We start from the raw sequence: 20761 nt of genomic DNA on the forward strand, positions 1-20761 counted from the left end.
CCTTTATAATGTTAGCTAAAGCACAACATCAAAATTGGTTTCCAAATGCATATATGTACAAAATGTATGGAACAAAAACGACGTACATTTTTTATTAATATATCTGAAATTTGCTAATATTTAAATAAATTGACATTTGTAGTATCAGTTTAAATAAAAACTTGTATTGCAGTAAGTCACTGCCCTATTTAATATTTTACGAAGGGGTTCAACAAAGGATTTACCTTTTGAGTAATTATCTACAAAGATTATATATCTGATGCAGATAAATTCTGATTAAAAATGTCTTTACTTAATTAATTGAATTAAAGGCATACAGACATACTATGAACATTTTCTTTTTTCAAAACCACACACTAGTGTCCAAATAAAACCTGTGAAGTATGGTTGAAAAAGTAACACAGGCTAAACAAATAGCTAAATATCCATTTTAAATTATTTGTTTATTTATTTATTGTCTCCCCCAAATTTTGTCCTCAATACATCAGATACACAGTACAGTATAAAAGGATGGAGGATTATAATTATGCTCATTAATTTAGTTTGTTACATATTTAAGCTTATAAATTTATATTTTGGTAATCGTATGCAATTGGTTAGTCATTTAATTACAGTACAGGTGCAGCTAATGTGGTTTATGTTTTAAAAAATGAATAAATAATTAAAGTTCTTGTTCTGAGATTTTTATATTTTTAAAAATATTTTTAAAATGTATGTTAAACTTTAATGTAGGTGATGTAGTATGTATGCTTATGTAGATGTTCTTCTCTCCTTTGTCCGGGCCCCCTAGTGGTAAGGAGGCCGCAGGAATGTGCCTAAAATACTTGTGCCTTGCTTAAATCAAATACCATTAGTCTAAACTCACTACAGGAGATTTTACTGTGATCGTTGAACACAGATGTAAAACAGTGAATTTTACAGTGAGTTTGACGACACAAAATCCTGATCCTAGTGAAATACATTCCATTAAATCGTTGAGCTTGAAATATTGCCTTAACATCTACATATGGCCAGTAATCTGTGGGAAGTATAACGGGCTATCTCACCATTTTTTGTCCGTGAAATGAGCCAGAAAGTGAAACGCGTGATAAAATCGGGGGAAATAGAAAGATCGCTGGAGGTTTGTTGGTGTTGTAATGTAGGAGAACACGGACATGTCTTCCACTCTGCCAAGAATCCATGATTTATGTAAGCCTACCATCTGTTGCCACAGAATACGTTGCACAACTACCAGTGAGTCAGATTGGCTATATGGACATCTACAATGTCACACACACACACACACACAAACACACACACACGCAGTAAGATGGATACCAGTGGCGAGCTCACAGAGGCTCATATGAACGATGGATGAGGTGAGAGAGAAGACTGCTGATCTCCTTACTCCTGCTCTGAGTGGCCTGACACACACGCACACACACACACACACACACACACACACACACTCACAAACCTGTACACTAACACACACATACAAACTATCTACATACACACACGCTGCATCCCACAGCAGCTGACAGCCATTCATTCACTTCAGTGACAGGCTCAGGCTATATCTAAATGGAGGGCTTTCTCTGGATTGGACCCCCACCTCCCCCTGCCAACACACAAACACACAAGCTCGCACACACTCACAGACACACACTCAGGTGCACACACTTTCTTTTGTCAATCCACCAATTTTTACTGTTTCGCTGCTCACCACCTCTCACCTTGATTTTTTCTCCATATCCATGTAAAATACACACACTTGTGCGCACACACACACTGATTGAGCTGCTCACAGTGGATCCTCCAGATTCCTCCAAACTGGTGACACGCTTCAGATGTGTTGCCTTTGCTGCCATCCAGCAACCCCCACCCAAAAACTAAAAAAACACATTAAAGACTGCCACACCTTGTTCTGACACCTTGACCCTTCACACACACACACACACGCACAGACACACACACGCACAGACAAATCGGCTTGCGGCATGTTTGCTGTTACGACGTGAAAGCCCTCACTCATTAACCCAGAGGGCACCCCCAGCCTCCCATTGTGCCCCTATCTCCCACAGCATTCTGGGTAAAGTAGTTTAACAATGTCAACCAGATAAGCCCAACGCAAACCTGCTGATAAGCAGTCAAAGACTGCACTTAATGTCTGTGTGTTTTGAAGGCGTTGGTTGATTGAGGAGCCAATGAGGAGGATGTAAAAGACCAACAGTGAGCAGAATGGGTGCAAGTGTGTGTGTGTGTGTGTGTGTATGTGTGCGTGTGTGTGTGTATGGTCACACTGTTTCATATCTTTGTAATAACATGTTAAACTGCCGAAACAGCGAAACGCAGAATACAAAAGGAAAGCAAACACATCCCGCTGGACAAAGAGGCTGAATGTGTGTGATTTCAAACTATGGCCAAGGACCATTAGCAGAGTTATTTATGAAAAAGGTGAGTCAACTTTCCTGTATTGACAAGTAATGCAAGCAGAGATACGCCGGAGAAGAAGAAAAAGGAAAAAACGTCCAAGGAGAGGCCGACCGACATTAAAAAAGCAGTTCAGAGAGTAAAATAAAGTTTACGGCCGATGTTCAAGGCAACGCCGTGCTCGAGCCGTCTTCGCGGGCTGCCACGAGGCAACCACACTGTAATTCGAGGTCAAAGGTAAATCCTCCATCCAGACTTTAATGTTGCAATAAGCGGCGTCACAAAGGCTCCGGTTTCTAGTGTGATAAAAAGGTGTGAAGATTTCACAGGAAGTCTCAAATAAAATGCAGTAAATTTTGTGCACTTTGTCCCAGAAACTCCACACCCTGCAGGGGATAATCTCAAATGTTCTTCCAAAGCTCTCACATTACACACACACACATAGAAGCGAGCACAAAGCATAGACGGACTGGAGTGCATGCAGGCTGTGTGGATTTATAGTGGTGTATAAAAAGGACCTGTCTGATGAGCACGTGAGGTGCATTTTTGGACGCACACACATGCACTAAGTCAGGATTTGAAATCTTTGCAGGCTGGAAGCTGATACCCTTGCTTTGTTCTCTTAATGGTCCTGTTCCGTTTTTATTATTCTGAATACCTGACCCACCTGTACAGCCAGAGGAGACTCTATCCTGCCCGTCGTCTCCCATGAAACGCCGCTAGATACAGTTTCCCTTTCTCTCCCCATTCTTCCCCGTCTATCGGCCACAGCTACAGTTTCAAATTGCTTCCTCCTCTCGTGTTTTTCTTTCTTTCTTTCCCTCCCCTCCTCATTCTTTCACGCTTTCTTCTGTGGTCCATTTTCCTACAGCAGACAAATGATCGGCATTGATGAACACAAGGCGGCATTCAGAGGACTCACACCCAGCAGAAAAGAGAGAAAGAGGTTTTTTTTTGTAAGAATCTTTTTTTAATGAAACACAAAAAGGCAATAAAATTAAGATAAATAATTTTTTCCTTTTGTACATGAGGAAATATTTAAGTCATATTTCCAAAGAATGACTGAAATTACATAATATCTTTTAGTAGGCTATCTCAACCGTACAAAGCAGGTTCCAGTGGGTCTAAAAAAAAACACAATGATGTCGCGTCCGTCAAAACGTGATGGTTAGAACTGAATCCAGTGTTTCTTAAAGAAAATACAGCTTTAAAAAATATTCAATTAAAGACCCATAAAGTAATATTTTAAAATTGAGTTTCACATTAGATTCCTTTTAAAGCTTTTGCTTTGCAGTGTAACAGCAACATGGTTGTTAAAAAGTCAGTCAACGTCCTAAAAAAAGAAAAAAGGCATTCATGTTCTTCCCCCCTGTACATCCTATACACTGACAACAAACAGTCATCACAGGCTTGCATAAACAGTAAGACAATGATAAACGAGGGAAAACAAGCGAACATAAAACACACACGCAGAGACATTTTTGGCAAAGCAGGAATAAAAGTGACAAGAAGCATAATTTGTGATTTGATCCTTATCTTGTTTTTTTTCGTCTCTCAACATTGTCCCATTGATTGGCTCTGATTGTCCTTCACAGTCACGTGATGCCGTTCTGGTTGCCATAGAGAGCTCAAGTGCATCAGCTGGGCAGTGTGCAGACAATGTTGCTGCAGCGCTGGATGAACAGGAGCAGACAACGAGAGGAACTCGACTTAAAATACCTCGGTGATTGCAGGGGTCCCGGATTCAGATTTGATTGAATGTTTTTTATAAAATCGTTTTCTTCTAATGCGTTGAAGCGTAAACTCACAGGTGCTTTGGTATGTTTCTTTTTGATGCCAGATAAATATCTACATTTCATATAGGAATACAGGTTAAAATAGATAAAGAAGAGCTAGATTCTTTTAGGATCAGACAACAGCAGAAACTCAGTTTCTTTTCCAGTATTTGTTAAAAAAAAAAAAAAAAGAAAAGAAAAGCTCCCAACAGGAAACACACATTCTAAACCCGACGGAGTAAAATAAGGAGAAAAAATTTGGACACATATTTAAAAAGAGCCTTTTTCTGATTTTCTTATAAAAACATAAAAACACACCTTTTCAACATATTCACCCTTCGCCTAAAAGCAGGGCTTACAACCACAAATGTCTTCACATCAGTTGTACAGTTTGACCCCAAATCCAAACCTCCGATTCTGTTCAGTGCATTGAGAGAGAAGGAGACTAACTCCACTTCCTCCCTCCGTCAGACCCTCCCAAACCCACCCACACACACCCTAAAAAAATCTAAATAAAATAATCTTCTCTGCAAAAGAAAACAACAAAAACAACAAGAACAAATATATATGTATACTATTTACAACATGTTATATTATGCATAATGCTGTACAAAGCACACACACACACGCTCATGCACACGTACGCACGCACACCAACACGCACGCTCCGTTCATAAAGACAATCCAACAATCTGTACATGTGTCTCTGCACCTGAATAGGAGGATACAAGAGAGAGGTATTGACGTGTATGGCTTGACAGGAGAAGAAATCGTTTTCTGCACGCTAAGCACTGGACAGATTAATATTCAGAGTGTTAGAGACATAGACGACGCGTCATGACGCCATCTTTGCTTGGAGAGCGCATGTGTGCACGTGCATGACCACACATACAGTACAAACACGCGCGCACGCTAAAGCGCTATTTACTTAGAGCTCATTAAATGCCAAACAGGGTCATCGCAGCCACTCTGCAAACACACACACACACACACTCACACACACACACGCATTTACACACAAAGTCCAAACTACAGTGTTTTTTGGTCCTGTTGGGGATCTCCCAATCACGTTGTCTTCTCAAACTACCAGTATAAGACCATTAAAACCCTCCAAACCAGTGTGGTTTACATGAAGTCTCTCCTTCCCATATAGCCTCTCCTGCTGGAGAGCAAAGTCTGCCACCTTTCCTCCATACTGTACTCCAAAGTGCTCATGTCCTTGGGTCCTGTTCTTTTGTCGCAGTGACGAGATACTCCATTACTTCAGCCACAGGAAGGCTGAAGACTCTCGCTGCAATAAGGAGCCACACCTGATAAAGAGGTTAAATCTGGATCAGACTTTCACAGACTCCTCTAAGTGCCAGTACTGTCGGGCTTTATCCAGTGGGGCTAGCTCCTTCTCGTACAAGGGACAGATCAACACGCAGAGCATCAACTCTTTGTCTTGGTTTCCCTCTGTTCTGAGGACCATCCTGGAAGCAGTCAACTCCAGCCTTCAGGTCAATATTTGGATTTCTCTCCAGCTGGCGATGCTAGGACACGATGGCCATGCCGTCCGCGCTGATCAGCTGGCCCGTGGTCGGTTCGTAGCTTCCAGCCAGGTAGAAGAGGTCATTCACCGTGTTGCCGGGCTTACGTTCGCGCATCAGGTGATCATACTCGGCCTTGCTGACCACCTGACAGCGATGGGAGATGGTCTGTACGTCATTCTCATCCTCATGGCTCGACTGATACAAGGCATTCTAGGAAAGAGACAGGAAGAAGGGTTGATACATCAGCAAGATAATCAAAATGTTGCATTGACACTTGCTCTCACAAGTGGTAAGATTGTCATGTTTGTGGTGGCAGTATCTTCGCTGCTGTTTTCTTTCTGTTCTTCCCACACATACCGTCTTTGTCATGTCTCTCATTGTGGGTTTTTTCATGATGAAGTTTGAGTTTCTGCAAGTGATCTTTTATGAAGTTGCTGCTCATTCGAACTAACCCAGCTCTTTTTGTATTTGTTCCAAACAAACCACGATTGCTGTTGCCAGATATGCAAAATGCATGACTTCCTCTGCAGCAGAGATTTTCCCAGGGAAAGACCCACCTCACGCAGAGTATTCAGAACTGCAAATGGTAGCAGGTTCATGAACTAAGTGGAGGTTCAACCATTCGTATCAGATGGGAATAGGGAATAAAAAGAAGCAAAGTGGTAATATATTTATATGAAAATGTCACGGACTGTTACTTTGACCGTTCCCGTTTTAGAAATTGTACTTGCACTCCGTGGTCTTTACCTTGCCATCTCGGTGTCGCTTCCCCAGGCGAGTCTCCTCCGGGTGGTAGAACCACTTGACCCTGACCACCATGCTGGAGCTCCATGACTCCCAGAGGCTCTCCACTCTGCCCACGTAGGGCAGCTGGGGCCGGCCAGGTGACAGGAACACAGCACAGTCCCCGACACGCACCGTCTCCTTGCCCCGCACGATGGCCTTGTAGAAAAGCTTGCGGGCTTTGCCCTTCAGACCTCTCCTCTGTCCGGGGAAGAGAATAAAAATAGCACTCTCAGTGAATTTATTCAGTGAAAGGGGTTTACTTCATCACCAAGCATGGCAAGAGTTAAGCCAAAAAAACACTCCTAAACAAAGAAAAGGTGTTGGGCGGTTCAATTCCTAGCACTAATCATAACACTTATCTTATTAAGTTCAAGAGTATGTTTGCAGGCAGACAAGTAACTCACTCTTAACATGATAAAGGCAATAAAGCCGAAACTGATGTAGAAGTTATGATTACAGTAACCATAACCTGGGTAACAGATCTATATATCTGCTCCATCTTATGATTTGTTGGGGCATGTGCACACCCATGGGTCAGCTTCTTTATTAATCTGCACATCTCAGTCGGTGTTTACAAAGCAAACAACATGGCAGAAGGGAAGCTGAGAGTGGCAGCGGTTGCTCAAACTGTTTTGTTCCGTTATCTCAGGATCATGACTTAATAATCAGGATAACAAACTCAGAGATTAGCCACACGGAGTAAGCCTTACAGTGTAACCAATGTGTACAAAGTCTGAGGCAGAATAAGCAATGCCAAGAGCGATCATATTTGATCATTGCATGTACTGTATATAATCAAGGTGTGACACAGCAGAAACTGGAACAACAATCGCTAACCTACTTAAGCTGTGAGGTTAAGTAGGTTACCGATACCCAAGGCAACGATTTTGAAAGCATATAACCAAGATAATGAGGAAAAAGTTCTGCAGTACAGTGACGAAAAGCAGAAAGGTTGCCAAAAGTATCTCTTATATCTTGGATTTGTTCTACCTGTGTTGGGTTGCCAGACCATTTCCACAGCTGGCGTCCAGGCAGAAGAGGAGTCATGTTAGGCAGAGGCTCAGGTGACGACATCCTCTGCCTCTTAGCTGTTGCTGGGTCCTTGGAGGCAGATTTTGACTGCTGGCTCACAGGACTGCTTTGGCTCTGATGGTGACTGTTAGCAATTCCTTCTTTCCTCTTCAGCTGGGTCTTCACTGTGCTACTGTTAGCCACCATACTCCCTTTTGATACAAACTCCTTCCTGTCTTCTGCTCTGTCAGCCCTCGACTTTGAACCCGAGACAGCCATGCTGGCTTTAGCCACATAGCCATGAGCTGGGGCTGAGGCGGAGGGAGATGGATTGGAGGTGGTAGGGTCAGGGCTCAGGAGGTCAGAGGTCATGTTCTGCCTGTTCTTGTGTTTGTCCTGCTGGAGCAGTGCACGGCGCAGCAGCACAGAGGAAGACTCTTCATCAGAGGAGTAAGAGGAGTCATTGTCAGACGAGCAGAGGGACGAGGAGGAGATGGAGCCGGAGGAGGAAGAAGATGAGGAGGATGAGGAGAAGCAGACAGAGAGACGAGAGAGAAATCGACCACCACGGTGGGTTGAGACTGCTGCACTTCCGCCACGTGCCTCAGCGTCTTGACCATCATCCTCATCATCCTCATCCAGTTCAGAGTAAGAGCTCGGGCAGTCACTCTGGTAGTCCAAACTAAAATCCCCACCTTGGACTCCATGACCTGCTGACAGAAGATCCTTCCTCAGAGGTGGAGCGCCCTTTACAGCAGCCTCAGAACGGGCTCCGGTACTGTCTCCCTTCTTGCCATCCTTCACCAGCGAGGCAGGATGGATGTATCGCAGCGGTGCCCCTGTGGAGGCCAGACTCTTTCCTCCTCTCCCTCCACTCCCCCCCAGTCGAAGCAGGGCCTTGCTGTTCTTTGTTTTAGGAGAGGTCACTCCTTCATGGTCAAGCTTCACCAGGAACTGTTTCCTGTCACGTTCGCTCAATGGCTTCCTGCTTCCAGCTGTCATTGCCGTGGGGACAGCTGGAGAGCAAGCAGAGGACAAGGAGTCCCGGAGCCCAATCGAGGCTACTGTGGTAGCAGGTCGCCCGACCACAGAGCCTCCAAAGGTAGAGTAGCCGTTGGCGATGCTACTGAATGAGTCACCTTCAAAAGGGGAGCCAAAGATGCCTTTGAAAGGCATAGGGGGTCCGAGAGGGTGGGAAGTGGGCCGATGAAAGAATCCCAAGTCCCGCTCACGTATCCTCCTCTGGGTCTTACGAGATGTCCCATTGAAGAGGAAGAAGTCAACTGGCGGTCTCTTCCTGGGCGCGGACCAGTTCAACAAGGAAGCGTTGCCTTTGGTTACAGTGTCTGTTACTGGTGTCGGCATGCAGGCAGTCTTAGGCACTGAGTGGATTTTCTTCGGTCTGCCAACTGAAAAAGGAGATGGCAACAGAGAGGAGTTATAATCAATATGGACTGACAGGTCTGAGATTAATTGAGGAACTAAGAGCTTTGGAGAAACTTAATATCTTTATCTCTTTGATCTTCACCTAGACAGGTAAGTTTCGACATAATCATTTATCAAAGTACAACAAACCTGGTAAACATGTCTCTCCTTCCAGCTTTATTGTTGCACTGAGTTTGTGATGAGTTTCATGTATGTTACATAGCTACAAAAAGGACACTGATGACACTTCATAAAGTAGTGATTAATGTGATCATATAAAGGGTAAATGATAGGCGGCAAACAAGGAATGCTCGCCTTTGACATGGAGGCATCTGATAATTGGTTGACAGTTGAAACTGTAAGTGCCTGTAAATGTTTGGGGGATTTTAGTACGGCCTGAGGGGCTGTGTGTCTGTGTGCAGCTATTTACTAGTTAGACCAGTTCTTCTCAGACAACATAAATTATAGCTTTCGGAATGATTCTCAGACCAACAGTTTAACTTGCACACATGAACCAGAGATTGCGTAAATGTTGATTAAAATCACCCTCCAAATGGACAAAACTTTGCAAAACGTTACACGTTTGTTGGAGGGGAAGAGGATGCCTCACCTGGTCTTTTCTCCTGGGGCCTCCCTGCTGCATCCTCATTGGTTGGTTTCTCTGTGGGTGCGTCTTTCTTCTCCTGGATGGAGCTTCGTCGGCCACGGCGACCAGGTGAGATCAGAAGTGCTGGAGAAGGTTCAGCACCTGAAAGAGGAAATAAACGAAATGCTGGATTTCTGTCTGTCTGTCTGTCTATCTGTCTTCCTTTCTCTCTGTTTATACTCACAGTGGATTTGATATCCAGGTGGCAGAAGCCTGATGTTTGCGAGAGAGATCCTTCCTCTGTCTCCATCATCAAACTCCACCATCACACTGCCCTCCTTCTCCTCCTCACCTGGACCTCCTAAAGCACAACACACAGGACGGAGGACATGAGTCCCTGGAATGTACCAGTGTACCTGTGCAGAGTAAGTCTGTCGGTCCGTCTTGCTCACCTCGATGGACGTATCCAGGGTAAAGACAACGGGAGCGCTCGCTCCAGTAGGCACACACCCGTGTACCTGCAGTAAGGATGGCCTCGGTCTGAGGCCGCACGTCTAACACCTAGAAAAATCACAAATTCCAGTGAGTAACTCATGTGGAATTTCATTTAAAGCTCCCCGCACAACTACCCACAAAACTGCAAAATGTTAAAAACATGCAGCCTTGACACGGAAACTCACAGCTTCCTGAAGTAGTTGTTCCAACGAGTAGATCCGTGGCCGATTTCCTCGTTCCCCTTCGATGACAACACTAAATCTAAGAGGAAAAAATGAAAGGGAAATGAATTAAAAAATAAATTTCTTTTAAAAAAGTATCATTTTTCTTAAATTCAAGGTTTGGTGTTCAGTTTCTGTCACTGGCAGCTTTGTTGGCTGTGACTACTGTGTTTTTTGGCTTTGTAGTCGTCTAGACTTCTTGTTTGTCGAGATTCTCACAGCTGCCAGGCATTCAACCAGTGCTGGGCTAAGTTTTGAACAAGACTCTTGTTGTATTGTGTCTTTTTAGTGCTTAACTAAAGGGTTTCCCAGAGAAAGATCCCTCTCTTATCCAACCATGCTTCCTGTCTTGGGATCAATAGATGACGGACTCTGCTCTTATCTCTGGAAGCTTCATGTTTTATTTTGTTTCATTTTTAGCGCACTTCAGCTGTACAATACTGTGGGAAACCCTGAACTCTTTTATGGGTTTGTATCTTACATGTCAGGCAGGTCCAGAGTTTGGACACAGGCGGCGTACAGCAGCTCATCCTCCTTAGAGATCAGGATCTTCAGCCCGTCCACAAGCATCTCTTTACTCAACACGCAGTTTGGCAGGGCTGCGGAAGGAGGGCGTGGTGGGAAGATGGATGGATGGAGAAGATAAAGGGGGAGATATACATAATTTGTGAGCGTGTTGAATTATTGCTATGTGACGTGAAAAGGAAGGCAAAGAAAGGGGTGTGCATGCATGTGTGAAAAGGATCCAGCATTCTTTTAAATGATGTGTCACTGTTTATGCCTACCAGGTATTCTGCAAGGCATGTTGGGGGGGAGGTGAGTCAACATTTTCTCCTGCGCCTCCTCCTCCTCTTCCTCTTCCTCCTCCTCCTCGCCCTCAGAAAAGCTGCTCTCCTCATCCAACCGAAAGCCGTCGTCGGCCGCAAAGCTCTGCAGGAGCCGGCTCACTGCGTGGCCTTTGGCCTGGACAGGAAGCAGGATATGACATCAGTGGGCGGAAAGCAGGATATGGCATCACTTCATCATATGCCCAAATTAATCAACGGTAAACAGGATCTGCAGGTGACCGAATCAAGACCGACGTAGTGAATCCATCAGTGCAAAACTACCGCGGGCGCCGACTCCTCTTGTAATGTAATATTTCAATTTAGCATGCAGGATTTTTTTCTCACTTGTCACTGTTTACTCAAAGGTCAAAGGCCACAGTCAGTCATAACTGCAGCTCTCGAACAGATAGACTAACATATTGCCCAAGGACACGTCAACAGGGCAAACGACTGCTAATAAAGAAGCTTGAACTCTAATTTACATTCTCACCATAGGACACACACAAACACTCATACACAAACACACACACCAGATACTATCCATCTCCAGACCGGTTTAAGCTAGTCTATCTTGAGATGAATGATGGCTGATGATGGAAAGTCAGCTCACCCAACAGGTTTCTGCTTGTATTAAGGCTTTCCAAAGAAAAGACCATAACATTCAATGCATGAGAGGCAATGTGTGTGTGTGTGGGCGTGCATGTGCTGTCTCTTGGAGTTTTCCACATCAGGAGACCATATATTTTAGTGACAGAAGTTTCGTCACCAGAGGGCATGGGTGATTATTTCCCTTTAGTGTGTGTGTGTGTGTGTGTGTGTGTGTCTGTGTTTGTGCAGGCATGCATGGGTGTGTGTAGGGTTATGGCCAATGATTATCTTTATACTTCTGTGTTTGGTTTGGAGTTATGTGTTTTTGGACATTCCCTCACAATGAGTCAAAGACTAGAGCAACCTCGCGGCACTTTCTCATTAAAATGAATGTGGGTGTCTCGCCAACGGCTGCCTGCACGAATACAACAGGGCCGCTGGTGTGTTAATGCAGCAGGCAGGCATGCGAACACACACCTATGACAAGAGTAAATGGTATATTTAACAAAGTGACAGAGTCAGAGTTATTGGTAGGTAGTTTTAGACATAATCTGTAGGATTTTAAAACTTCCTGGCAGGGTGTGGCTCACTTCGACAAGGAAGGAGCGAACATTAGGCAAGGGCTTTTCCAAATTCCTCCTTGCTTCTCTCTTTCTTAGCCTTTATATACACAGCGGAAGGAGTGACCTTCTCTGAGTCACCTTTTCTTTTATACTCACATTTCCAGTCAAGCTGACCCCTGTCTTGACCGCTGTTTTGTTCTTTACATGAAAAACCAGGATGTTTCTTTTGATCATCAACTCATGCCCAAAATAATGTAATTACATTCCTTACTACGCTTTGACAGCATCATTTTATTGCAATACTGATTATATAACCTGTCCGTCACGCCTCTAAAATTATCAAACGCATCTCACCTTTCCCATTTCAATCCTCCCTTCCATTATGTGTAAATGATCAGGGGAAACTAAATCGGCGTGAAGCACATAGATTCAAATGATTGTTGAACTGTGGAAGAGCTTTTAGTTCTGATATTGAGACCAAATTTGCACAGCAGCAACTGATCATGATCAACAGGTATGAACCTCAGGAAGTTGTACAAAGTATTAAAATGTTAAAGAAGGCATCAAGATGGGACTGAGACACTTGACACAGACGTGAACGGTTGAAGCAGCTGAGCAGGGAAATGCCAGTTTTGTGGGTGATGTGATAGAGTAGTGCCATAAATCACTGCTGTCAGGGAGTAACTTACTTGGTTGAAAAGTTTTCAGTTGCAATAGTAAAATACTGCTCTGTCAGTCTAAGGTCACAAGTCACCATTCCTCACCAGACACTATGATGTCTCACCTTTCCCAGAATGCTGTGTCCCACTGAGCTCCTCCTCATGGCTTCCTTGCTGGCCCTGTTTGCTTCCATCAGCACTCCGTGGTTCCCCCGACTGTCCAAAAAGCTGCAGCCCACTGACGACACACCCCAGCCGGGCAGGTGTGCTTTTTTAGTCCCCTGGTTGTCTGGACATCCCCTTTCTGTGCTGGAGAGGCTCGGCCTTCTAGGCGCTCTCCTCTGATCTGTGCTGGACAGGCTCCCCATGCCTGAGCCTGGAGGGGACATCATGGCAATTAGAGGCATGATCTGATATCGGTGTGTTGTAACATCATTATTGAAACTGATTAATCATGTTTTTGTCTTGTTGTCCTGGTCTCCGAGAGAAACATGACATGTTATTTGACACACTTTTCTGAGAATGTCAGATTGTTATTGATGAGATAAAATTGCTCAGCCTTCATATCAACATTACTAACACTTACACTAACACTTACATCTGAGGGAATACATCACTCAGCAAGAAAAGAAAACACTAATAGTTGTACACATGTGAAAATAGTTTGTGTTTGGGTGAAACCTAGCATTACCAACCTGAAAATATTACACTTCCAAATTCTCTAGACCCCAAGCACATCATGTTTTACTTCACCATGAGTCAAAAACTGAACATCATAAAGTAAAACAGTGTTCATATGGCAGCATGTATAAAGATCTCACCTGGAGGCCCTGGTCTCTTACTCCTGGCTTTCTGGTTTGCTTGGAGCTTGGAGGACTGCGACGATAAAGGCACAATCCCAGCAGGGTTTGCATGAGCTTCTTTAGAGGATGAGCTAATCTTGATGTCACCGGCTCCATCTTCGCTGTCGTAGCTGCCGTCCTCCTCCACCTCTGTGGAATCGCAGCATCAATATGATCAGTCAGAGAGCTTCAAGTGAGCTAAATGTAAACACTGTTAATTAAAGCCAGGGGCTCACTTAATGAGATTTATTGACAGCAAGCTTTCAATGTTCCTCCGGCACCTACAGTTCAGTTCACGAGCTTCTGGCTAAACTTACATCATCATAATGCAAAAGTTAGAAGAGCGAGGGAAACATGTCGCCATTGATTGATCAAACTTGTCTTGATAGCTGCACAATAATGCAGTTTGTTCCTTAACTGCAGAAGCCAGTGTTGACACACACACACACACACACACACACACCCAAACATGGACACACACACAGAATGTTATTGGCAGCTGTGTGTCGCTGACTGCGGGGGTCGTGTCGGGTGTCGACACATCTCTGACACACTTGTCACTTACATGGCGTCCTCATCAACACTTTGCCTCAGTCACACACAAACACTGACCCACACACACACACACACATTCAACCACTACCTCACAACACCGTGAAGGTCAGTCAGATTCCAGAGTTTTTCCTGAAGTTTTGTTAGTTTCATATCAGACAGTCAGCTTATTTAAAGTCAGGATGAGTTTCATTGTTCCTCCTCGACTCAAGCCACCGAGCAGAGCATTTTCACGGGGCTGGGGAGGTGAAGAAGAGAGGGGAGGACCTGGGTGCGACATTCTGAACGGGGCCAGAGCGGGCTCACGTTACCGTATGGTGTTGAGGGCAGGGGTGGCTGTGTTGCATGCCTGTGGCAAGTCGTTAACGGTTTTTAACGGTTTGACAGACGAGCTGGGAAGTGAGAGGAGGCTCCCTGATGACGGCAGACATCTCACTCTGAGTCGCTTCGTGTGTTCACACACACAAACACACACACACAAACACACACACACACACACGCACAGACGTACTCTCATAGCGAAATCTCACAATGTCTGGTTGATGTTCTCTGAGCTATCAGCCAAAATCAGCGTGACTCATGTGTGAAAAAGCCTATGAACTCTCTCTTCGCAGCACTGATGGACCATTTGAACATTTCTTTCACATACAAAGGGTTTAAAATAAAGGCCATAGAATTATTTTGGTGGCATTTTACATTTTTCATCAGCAGGCAATCATCTGCAGGATTTTAGAACACACAGAAAATCCTGAGGAAATCCTTGTGTGACCCGGAGTGAAACTCACCGTGCTCTGAGCTCTCGCTGTCACTCTTCTCAACTCTAAGTTCCTGTTTCTCAGATGTCCGGCCGTCCTTGTGGTGATGTCTGTTTGGGTTGACGCCCATCAGCACTTTGGGCTTTCGACCCCTCTTCCTTTTTACAGTCTGACCAGCTGCCCAGTCCTCCTGCAGGTCTGATGGATTGGCAGCGGGAAGGAGTTTAGTTTTAGCATTCTTTTTAAAAGGTCACACAAAACGTGTGTTTACAGGTCTTGGGGAGGACTACATTACCCACAATGCAACTTTGCAATTGGAGGCATTTTATCAGATTACATGCAGCTTCCTCTGGAGCCAAAAATGCTTTATACTATTTTTTCATATATGCAGTAAGACCTGTGAACACACTTTAATGAGTACATTTGGTGGAGCTGCCCTTTAATGGATAACTAGCATGTGTATACGCTCCCTCTGTACATACCTTTACTTCCTCTGCAGTGATTCTTGGAGGCATCCCCCTCACCAGGGGTCCCTCTGCAGTGCAGCATGCCTGCCGAAGGTGCACCACGCTGGGCCGCAGCCTTCTGCTTCAGGTGGGTCACCCGCCTGGCCAGCCTGGAGCTCAGGGCGCTGGGCCGACCTCTGTGCTTACAGCGAGCTTTCATCTGCAGACGGGGAGCGGAACAGCTAATTATTGACTAATTTCTTTCCGCTAATTGAAACATCCAGGAAAGGAAAAAAAAACATTAGCAGCAGGAAGTGGTTGTCAGTGTGTGCGGATGATCCAGGAGAGCGCAGAGGGACTGACCTGTGCAGAGCTGAGGCTGCTGAAGCCGTGATTGGTCATTTTCTTCCTGGCTTTCTCCTCCAGTAAATTGAGCCCAGCCCTGGAAAACATAAAAACACAAGACATAAATGAGGATTTATGGTGTATAAAACGGATCACAGAATCAATCTGATCACACATTTCCTTCCTTTAAAAGGATGCTTTTCGCTGTGACGCTGCCTCTTTGCTCTCCCTCTTTCTAGTTTCAGCTCCCTCTCTGCCGGGTTCACTCATTGTCTCACTCTCTTCCCACTCTGTTTCTACACTCATTTTGATGAGGTAAGAGACGGGCTCTGCCGAGTGTCTGCGCAGTTTGACGGCAAACACAGAAATATTCAGCGGCCGTGCGAATATGAAACTCACCACATGAAAGGATGAGAATTATCTGGTGTGAAGGAGAGTGGAGAAGAGACAGAGGGGGGAGGAGAATAGTTTAGGGGGAAGGGGAAGAGACAGAGGGAAAGATGAAGCAGTCTCGGGGGAGTCTGTCCGTTGACCGGAGCTTCAGGGCTCGATCGATAAACACTAACCTCTATTGAACACTACTGCTCCTTTTCTCTCTCTCTCTCTCTCTCTCTCTCTCCCTCTCTCATTCCTTCATTGTATGCATGCTCTCTCACACCACAGGCAGCCAGCACATACTCACACACACACACACACACACACACACACTGCACACACACTCTGACAGCAGCTGGTGTCTGAGGCAGGTGAATCCTATATTCCCACAGAGGGAAGGTTTGGCTCTCAGCATCTCCGCTCCCGGGAGAGAAGAGGAGAGGAGAGGAGAGAAAAAAGAAGGGAAAAGAAGGGAAAAGAAGAGATCTATCTATGTAAAAAAATATCTAAAAAATATCTGAATGATTTGTTTTCCATCCATCCAGATCACATCTGTCTGTTGCAGCAATCCCCCCTGTTCACCTCCGACCCCTCTGAGCTTCTAAGCCTCAAAGTTGACCTCATGTCACGTCCTCATCAACTTTACAGCGAGAGCGCACATACTTTGTTCAAATACTTGCATACTTCTGGTCTGGCAATATCATACAATACAATTCCCCCGAGTACATAGAAGAATAATTATGAATGATGAATTGGAAGAGCGACTCTGTCAGGCCTTAAAGGCACAGTATGTAATTTTCTGCCACTACGGGTCTCCCAATCAAAACAATGAAAAATGTAGTATGCTGACGTGAAGTCCCGTGGGATCATGGGAGTCTTCATTGTTAAACGACCACTATCGCAAATGAAAGTCTTCCTGGCGTGACTCAGGCAGAAATGTGATGTTAATGTATTAAAGGTGGAATATGTAAGAATTTGCCTCCTCTCACATATGTAATCCAAGCAAACAGGGGGGCAGCATATCACCAGGGTAACCACTAACTGCCGCTAACTGTAGCTGCAGTTAGCTATTTAGCTCAGTTAGCTGTGCAGCTAGTGGTCCAGACTGGGATGTTGGAGTGCAGATTGCATCCAACTGAATTCCCCTCATCTCACACTCCCCTACAGTGGCCGCTAAAAAACGCAATCAAAGTAAATATGAAATGCTCATTCTAAGGCATTGATTCTTAGTTTCAGGAGATTGTTCCCAATGAGCAAATGTAGATGCTCAGGTGTCCACATACTTTTGTCCATATACTGTATAAGCATGTACCAAGAGCCACCGTCGGTTGAGTTTGCTTACTATTCCTCTCTACCTCTCACTCCTTCACTGTTTCATCTCAACCCACAACTCCCACGAGGAGATGAAAGCATAAACAAATGATACGACGCTTATTAATAACAACAGAAATGCTGCTCAGGCACGTAGCGACCAGCGCTACTAATTAAACAAGTTCTGTGTGAATGTGTGCGTGTGTGGTGCACCGGCGTGTACTACCAAAGCCTTTCATTGTCATTTTCATTAGCGCTTTCTAATCATAGTTACCGTGACAAACCTTGAGTTTCTCTAATCATTTTATCAAGGCGAGGGGTGCACATGCTAACAGAGGTGGGGCAGCATGAGAAAACACATTTATCATTATGACTGTTGAATACTGTGTGTGTGTGTGTGTGTGTGTGTGTGTGTGTGTGTGTGTGTGTTTCCAGCTCGTGCAGGAATGTGTGTGCATGTCTGAGGTGTTAAATAATGTGTGGTTGTGTGTTGCAGCGGGTGGGGGTGGTGTTGAGTCGTTTATCACTGTAATAACTGTACATCAGGACTTTGTCCAGCTGTATTAATATATGCTTGAGGTTCGCACAGAATCAGGACATAATCAATGCAAGTGATAAATATGATTAAAAGTGATTAATAATGATTAATGAAGGCCTCATCTCCATTACCTTCTCTCATTTAAAATCACACCCAGCTCACAGCTCCCATCATATAACCCATTTTGTGCGCACGCCCGTGTGTGTGTGTGTGCGCGCGAGCAGCTCCTTCCAGTGCCCAATCAAGCAAATCATCAGCTATAGAGCATTTGAATCAATTCAGCTGAAGAAGAACTTCTTGAAAATCAACCGTGCCTTTCACTAAAAACACAAACAGAAATCAGGATGAATGAGCGGGGCTTGCCAATCACACTGATTATACTGACGCAATATCGGGGGACTGACCTGAGTCTTTTGGAGCTCTCTGCAGCAGCTGGGCCGGGGGTGGACTTGCGTTTGCGGGGGCGGCCTGGCCCCCGGCGGGCAGGGCTACGGGCCGTCTCCTCTTTCCTGCAAAGAGAAAGACAAGGAGGAGAAGGAGGAAGATGGAGAGAGATCAAAGATGCAGTCAGGACAGCAGGAGAAATCAGGGGGAAACTTGTATCGGCTACAGGTCAAACTGCATTAGGTATGAGCAGGCTGCAAGTCCTGATAAATCAGGAGGATGCAGCATGACAGCAGAATTGTGAATGTTGGAATGCACGACTCAATCTAGACAAAAAGATGTGTGTGTGTGTGTGTGTGTGTGTGTGTGTGTGTGTGTTGTCTCTGCTCACTGGTGGTCGTGTTTCCTCTGTAGCTTGGCCAGTTCCCTCTGTTTCTCTTTGTAGCGGCGCTGTAGCTCAGCCAGCTGGACACGCATGGCCAGCTCCTCCCCTCCCATCGTCTCCATGGAGCCCTTCACTGGGCACACCTGACACACACACACACACACACAACACACACACAGGCACACAAAGCAGGGGTATTTCAATGCTGAGCACAAACCAGGTTCAACAGTCACTGGATATGTGAAGTGGGCAGCTTGTGTTTGGACAGCTTGATGATGATTAGACGGATTTTCCTGCGACTAAAAGCTCACAAGTTCAGTCACTACAGCTGCAGTTTTTGCTCAAAGGCTTCTGGGAGATCGACCTGGTGCTGGTTGTAAAAACTGTAGTAACTGGCATTAACAAAAATACAAATAATTAACCTTTCACTGATTAAAAGGTTATTTGATGCATTGTAGATTCATTTATATTTTTTAAAATGTTTTATAAAATGTGGAATTTTAAAGGTGCACTATGTAGTTTTGGGGAGGAAACTTTAATCAGAACAGAAAGATCTTCATTGACTAATTTTTTATCCTTAAGCAAACAAAATAAACAAACTGAATAAACAAAGTGACCTTAAAGGACAACACAATGTCATACATGTTTTACTTTGTTTATATGTGGCAGACCCTGCCACCTTTCTAGCTTCAAACAGTGTTCTGGGGACCTTATTTTCCTCTGAGAACAGCTTGTTTATTCAGTCATGGAAAGTTTGTATTATTTCCTCATTAATATTGTAAATATTAAAATTCTGAGTTTGAATTACTTCTTCAAAACTACATAGTGCCCATTTTTTAATGAATCAAGAATATAATATTTATTTGTCTTTATTTCTGGGACTATTCAAAGAGAGAGAAAAATGCTGATCCATCCCAACATCACCTTATCTTGTTATGCAATCAATTGAAATATATAAAATGACATTTTCTCCTTTCATTTTCTTCAAGATTCAGCCTCATTTCACAGCCACTGAGGTATTTATATTGATCTATGATACCTCAGCACGCACACTAGTGTTTGCATGATAAATTCTGATTATCTAGGTACATATGGATGATTTTGATGCCTATATTTGCATCACTAAATGGCTTCTTGCTGTATCATGTTTGTGTTTTAACCGTTTTCTAAAGCTTGGTAAGAAAAACAAATGAGGTGTGTGTCCATTGTTCAAATCCACATTTTCAGCATGAATGATTTATGTTTGCATGCATAAAACACACAAAACACGCAGCCTCACCGGCTCGTGGCGAGGCGTCCAGCTGCACTTCCTGCGCAGGTTGAGCCTCTTCCTGATTGGACACTGCTGCCCTGCCCCCGCGTCCACTGTCCCTCCCCCCATCTCCAGGGCGCGGGCGGCCGCCAGCGTGGCCAGACTGTGGAGGTCGAAGGTCAGCATGTCTTCACCTGCACGGAGACGGATCGTTTGGGTTTTAGATCGCTGCGTCACACGGCTGCTGACACGCTGTTATAAAACACGCTGTGCGCTGAACGGATTTATTTCTGGAGCGATGAAACCGTGCCTTGAAAAGTGGTGATATTTATGATATTAGCTGTGTAGTTTATTTGATGTATACTGGTGTTCCTGCTTAATCGTACACACACACATACAACACACACACACACACACACACGAGGGGGAGCAGTGGAGAACGATCTCTACATCTGTCACTGTCATTAACTCTGTCATTGTCACAGCACCAGCAGATGAAACAGAATATTCATGAGACGCACACACACACACACACACATACACACACACACACACACACACACACGTAAACACACACAAACCTATGCAAATAAAACACTCTGAACACACACATGCACCTACGACGTTTTCGCTGAGCTGCGCAGACATGTGTGTGTGTGTGTGTGTGTGTGAGGGAGGGAGAACTGGAGAGAAGGA

The 20761-nt window shown here is 44.6% G+C and overlaps 1 protein-coding gene across 1 annotated transcript in view; it reads right to left on the bottom strand.

Annotated features, from left to right (window-relative positions):
* Window positions 1-3367: 3367 nt before the first annotated feature.
* The window catches only part of bahcc1b (BAH domain and coiled-coil containing 1b), a 58873-nt gene continuing 41479 nt past the window's right edge, over window positions 3368-20761 (bottom strand). Inside the window, exons 12-28 of the mRNA XM_073489455.1 lie at window positions 20093-20259; window positions 18820-18956; window positions 18449-18553; window positions 15839-15917; window positions 15512-15695; window positions 15060-15227; window positions 13702-13872; window positions 13006-13256; window positions 11029-11206; window positions 10725-10842; window positions 10208-10283; window positions 9980-10088; window positions 9772-9888; window positions 9552-9689; window positions 7496-8925; window positions 6467-6703; window positions 3368-5929 (exon numbers count right to left, since the gene is read on the bottom strand). Of these exons, the coding sequence (XP_073345556.1) occupies window positions 5720-5929; window positions 6467-6703; window positions 7496-8925; window positions 9552-9689; window positions 9772-9888; window positions 9980-10088; window positions 10208-10283; window positions 10725-10842; window positions 11029-11206; window positions 13006-13256; window positions 13702-13872; window positions 15060-15227; window positions 15512-15695; window positions 15839-15917; window positions 18449-18553; window positions 18820-18956; window positions 20093-20259 (3875 nt within the window). The 3' untranslated portion in view covers window positions 3368-5719. The remainder of the gene's footprint in view (window positions 5930-6466; window positions 6704-7495; window positions 8926-9551; window positions 9690-9771; window positions 9889-9979; window positions 10089-10207; window positions 10284-10724; window positions 10843-11028; window positions 11207-13005; window positions 13257-13701; window positions 13873-15059; window positions 15228-15511; window positions 15696-15838; window positions 15918-18448; window positions 18554-18819; window positions 18957-20092; window positions 20260-20761) is intronic.

Source organism: Pagrus major, chromosome 20 (assembly GCF_040436345.1).
Source record: "Pagrus major chromosome 20, Pma_NU_1.0".
Taxonomy (NCBI): Eukaryota; Metazoa; Chordata; class Actinopteri; order Spariformes; family Sparidae; genus Pagrus; species Pagrus major.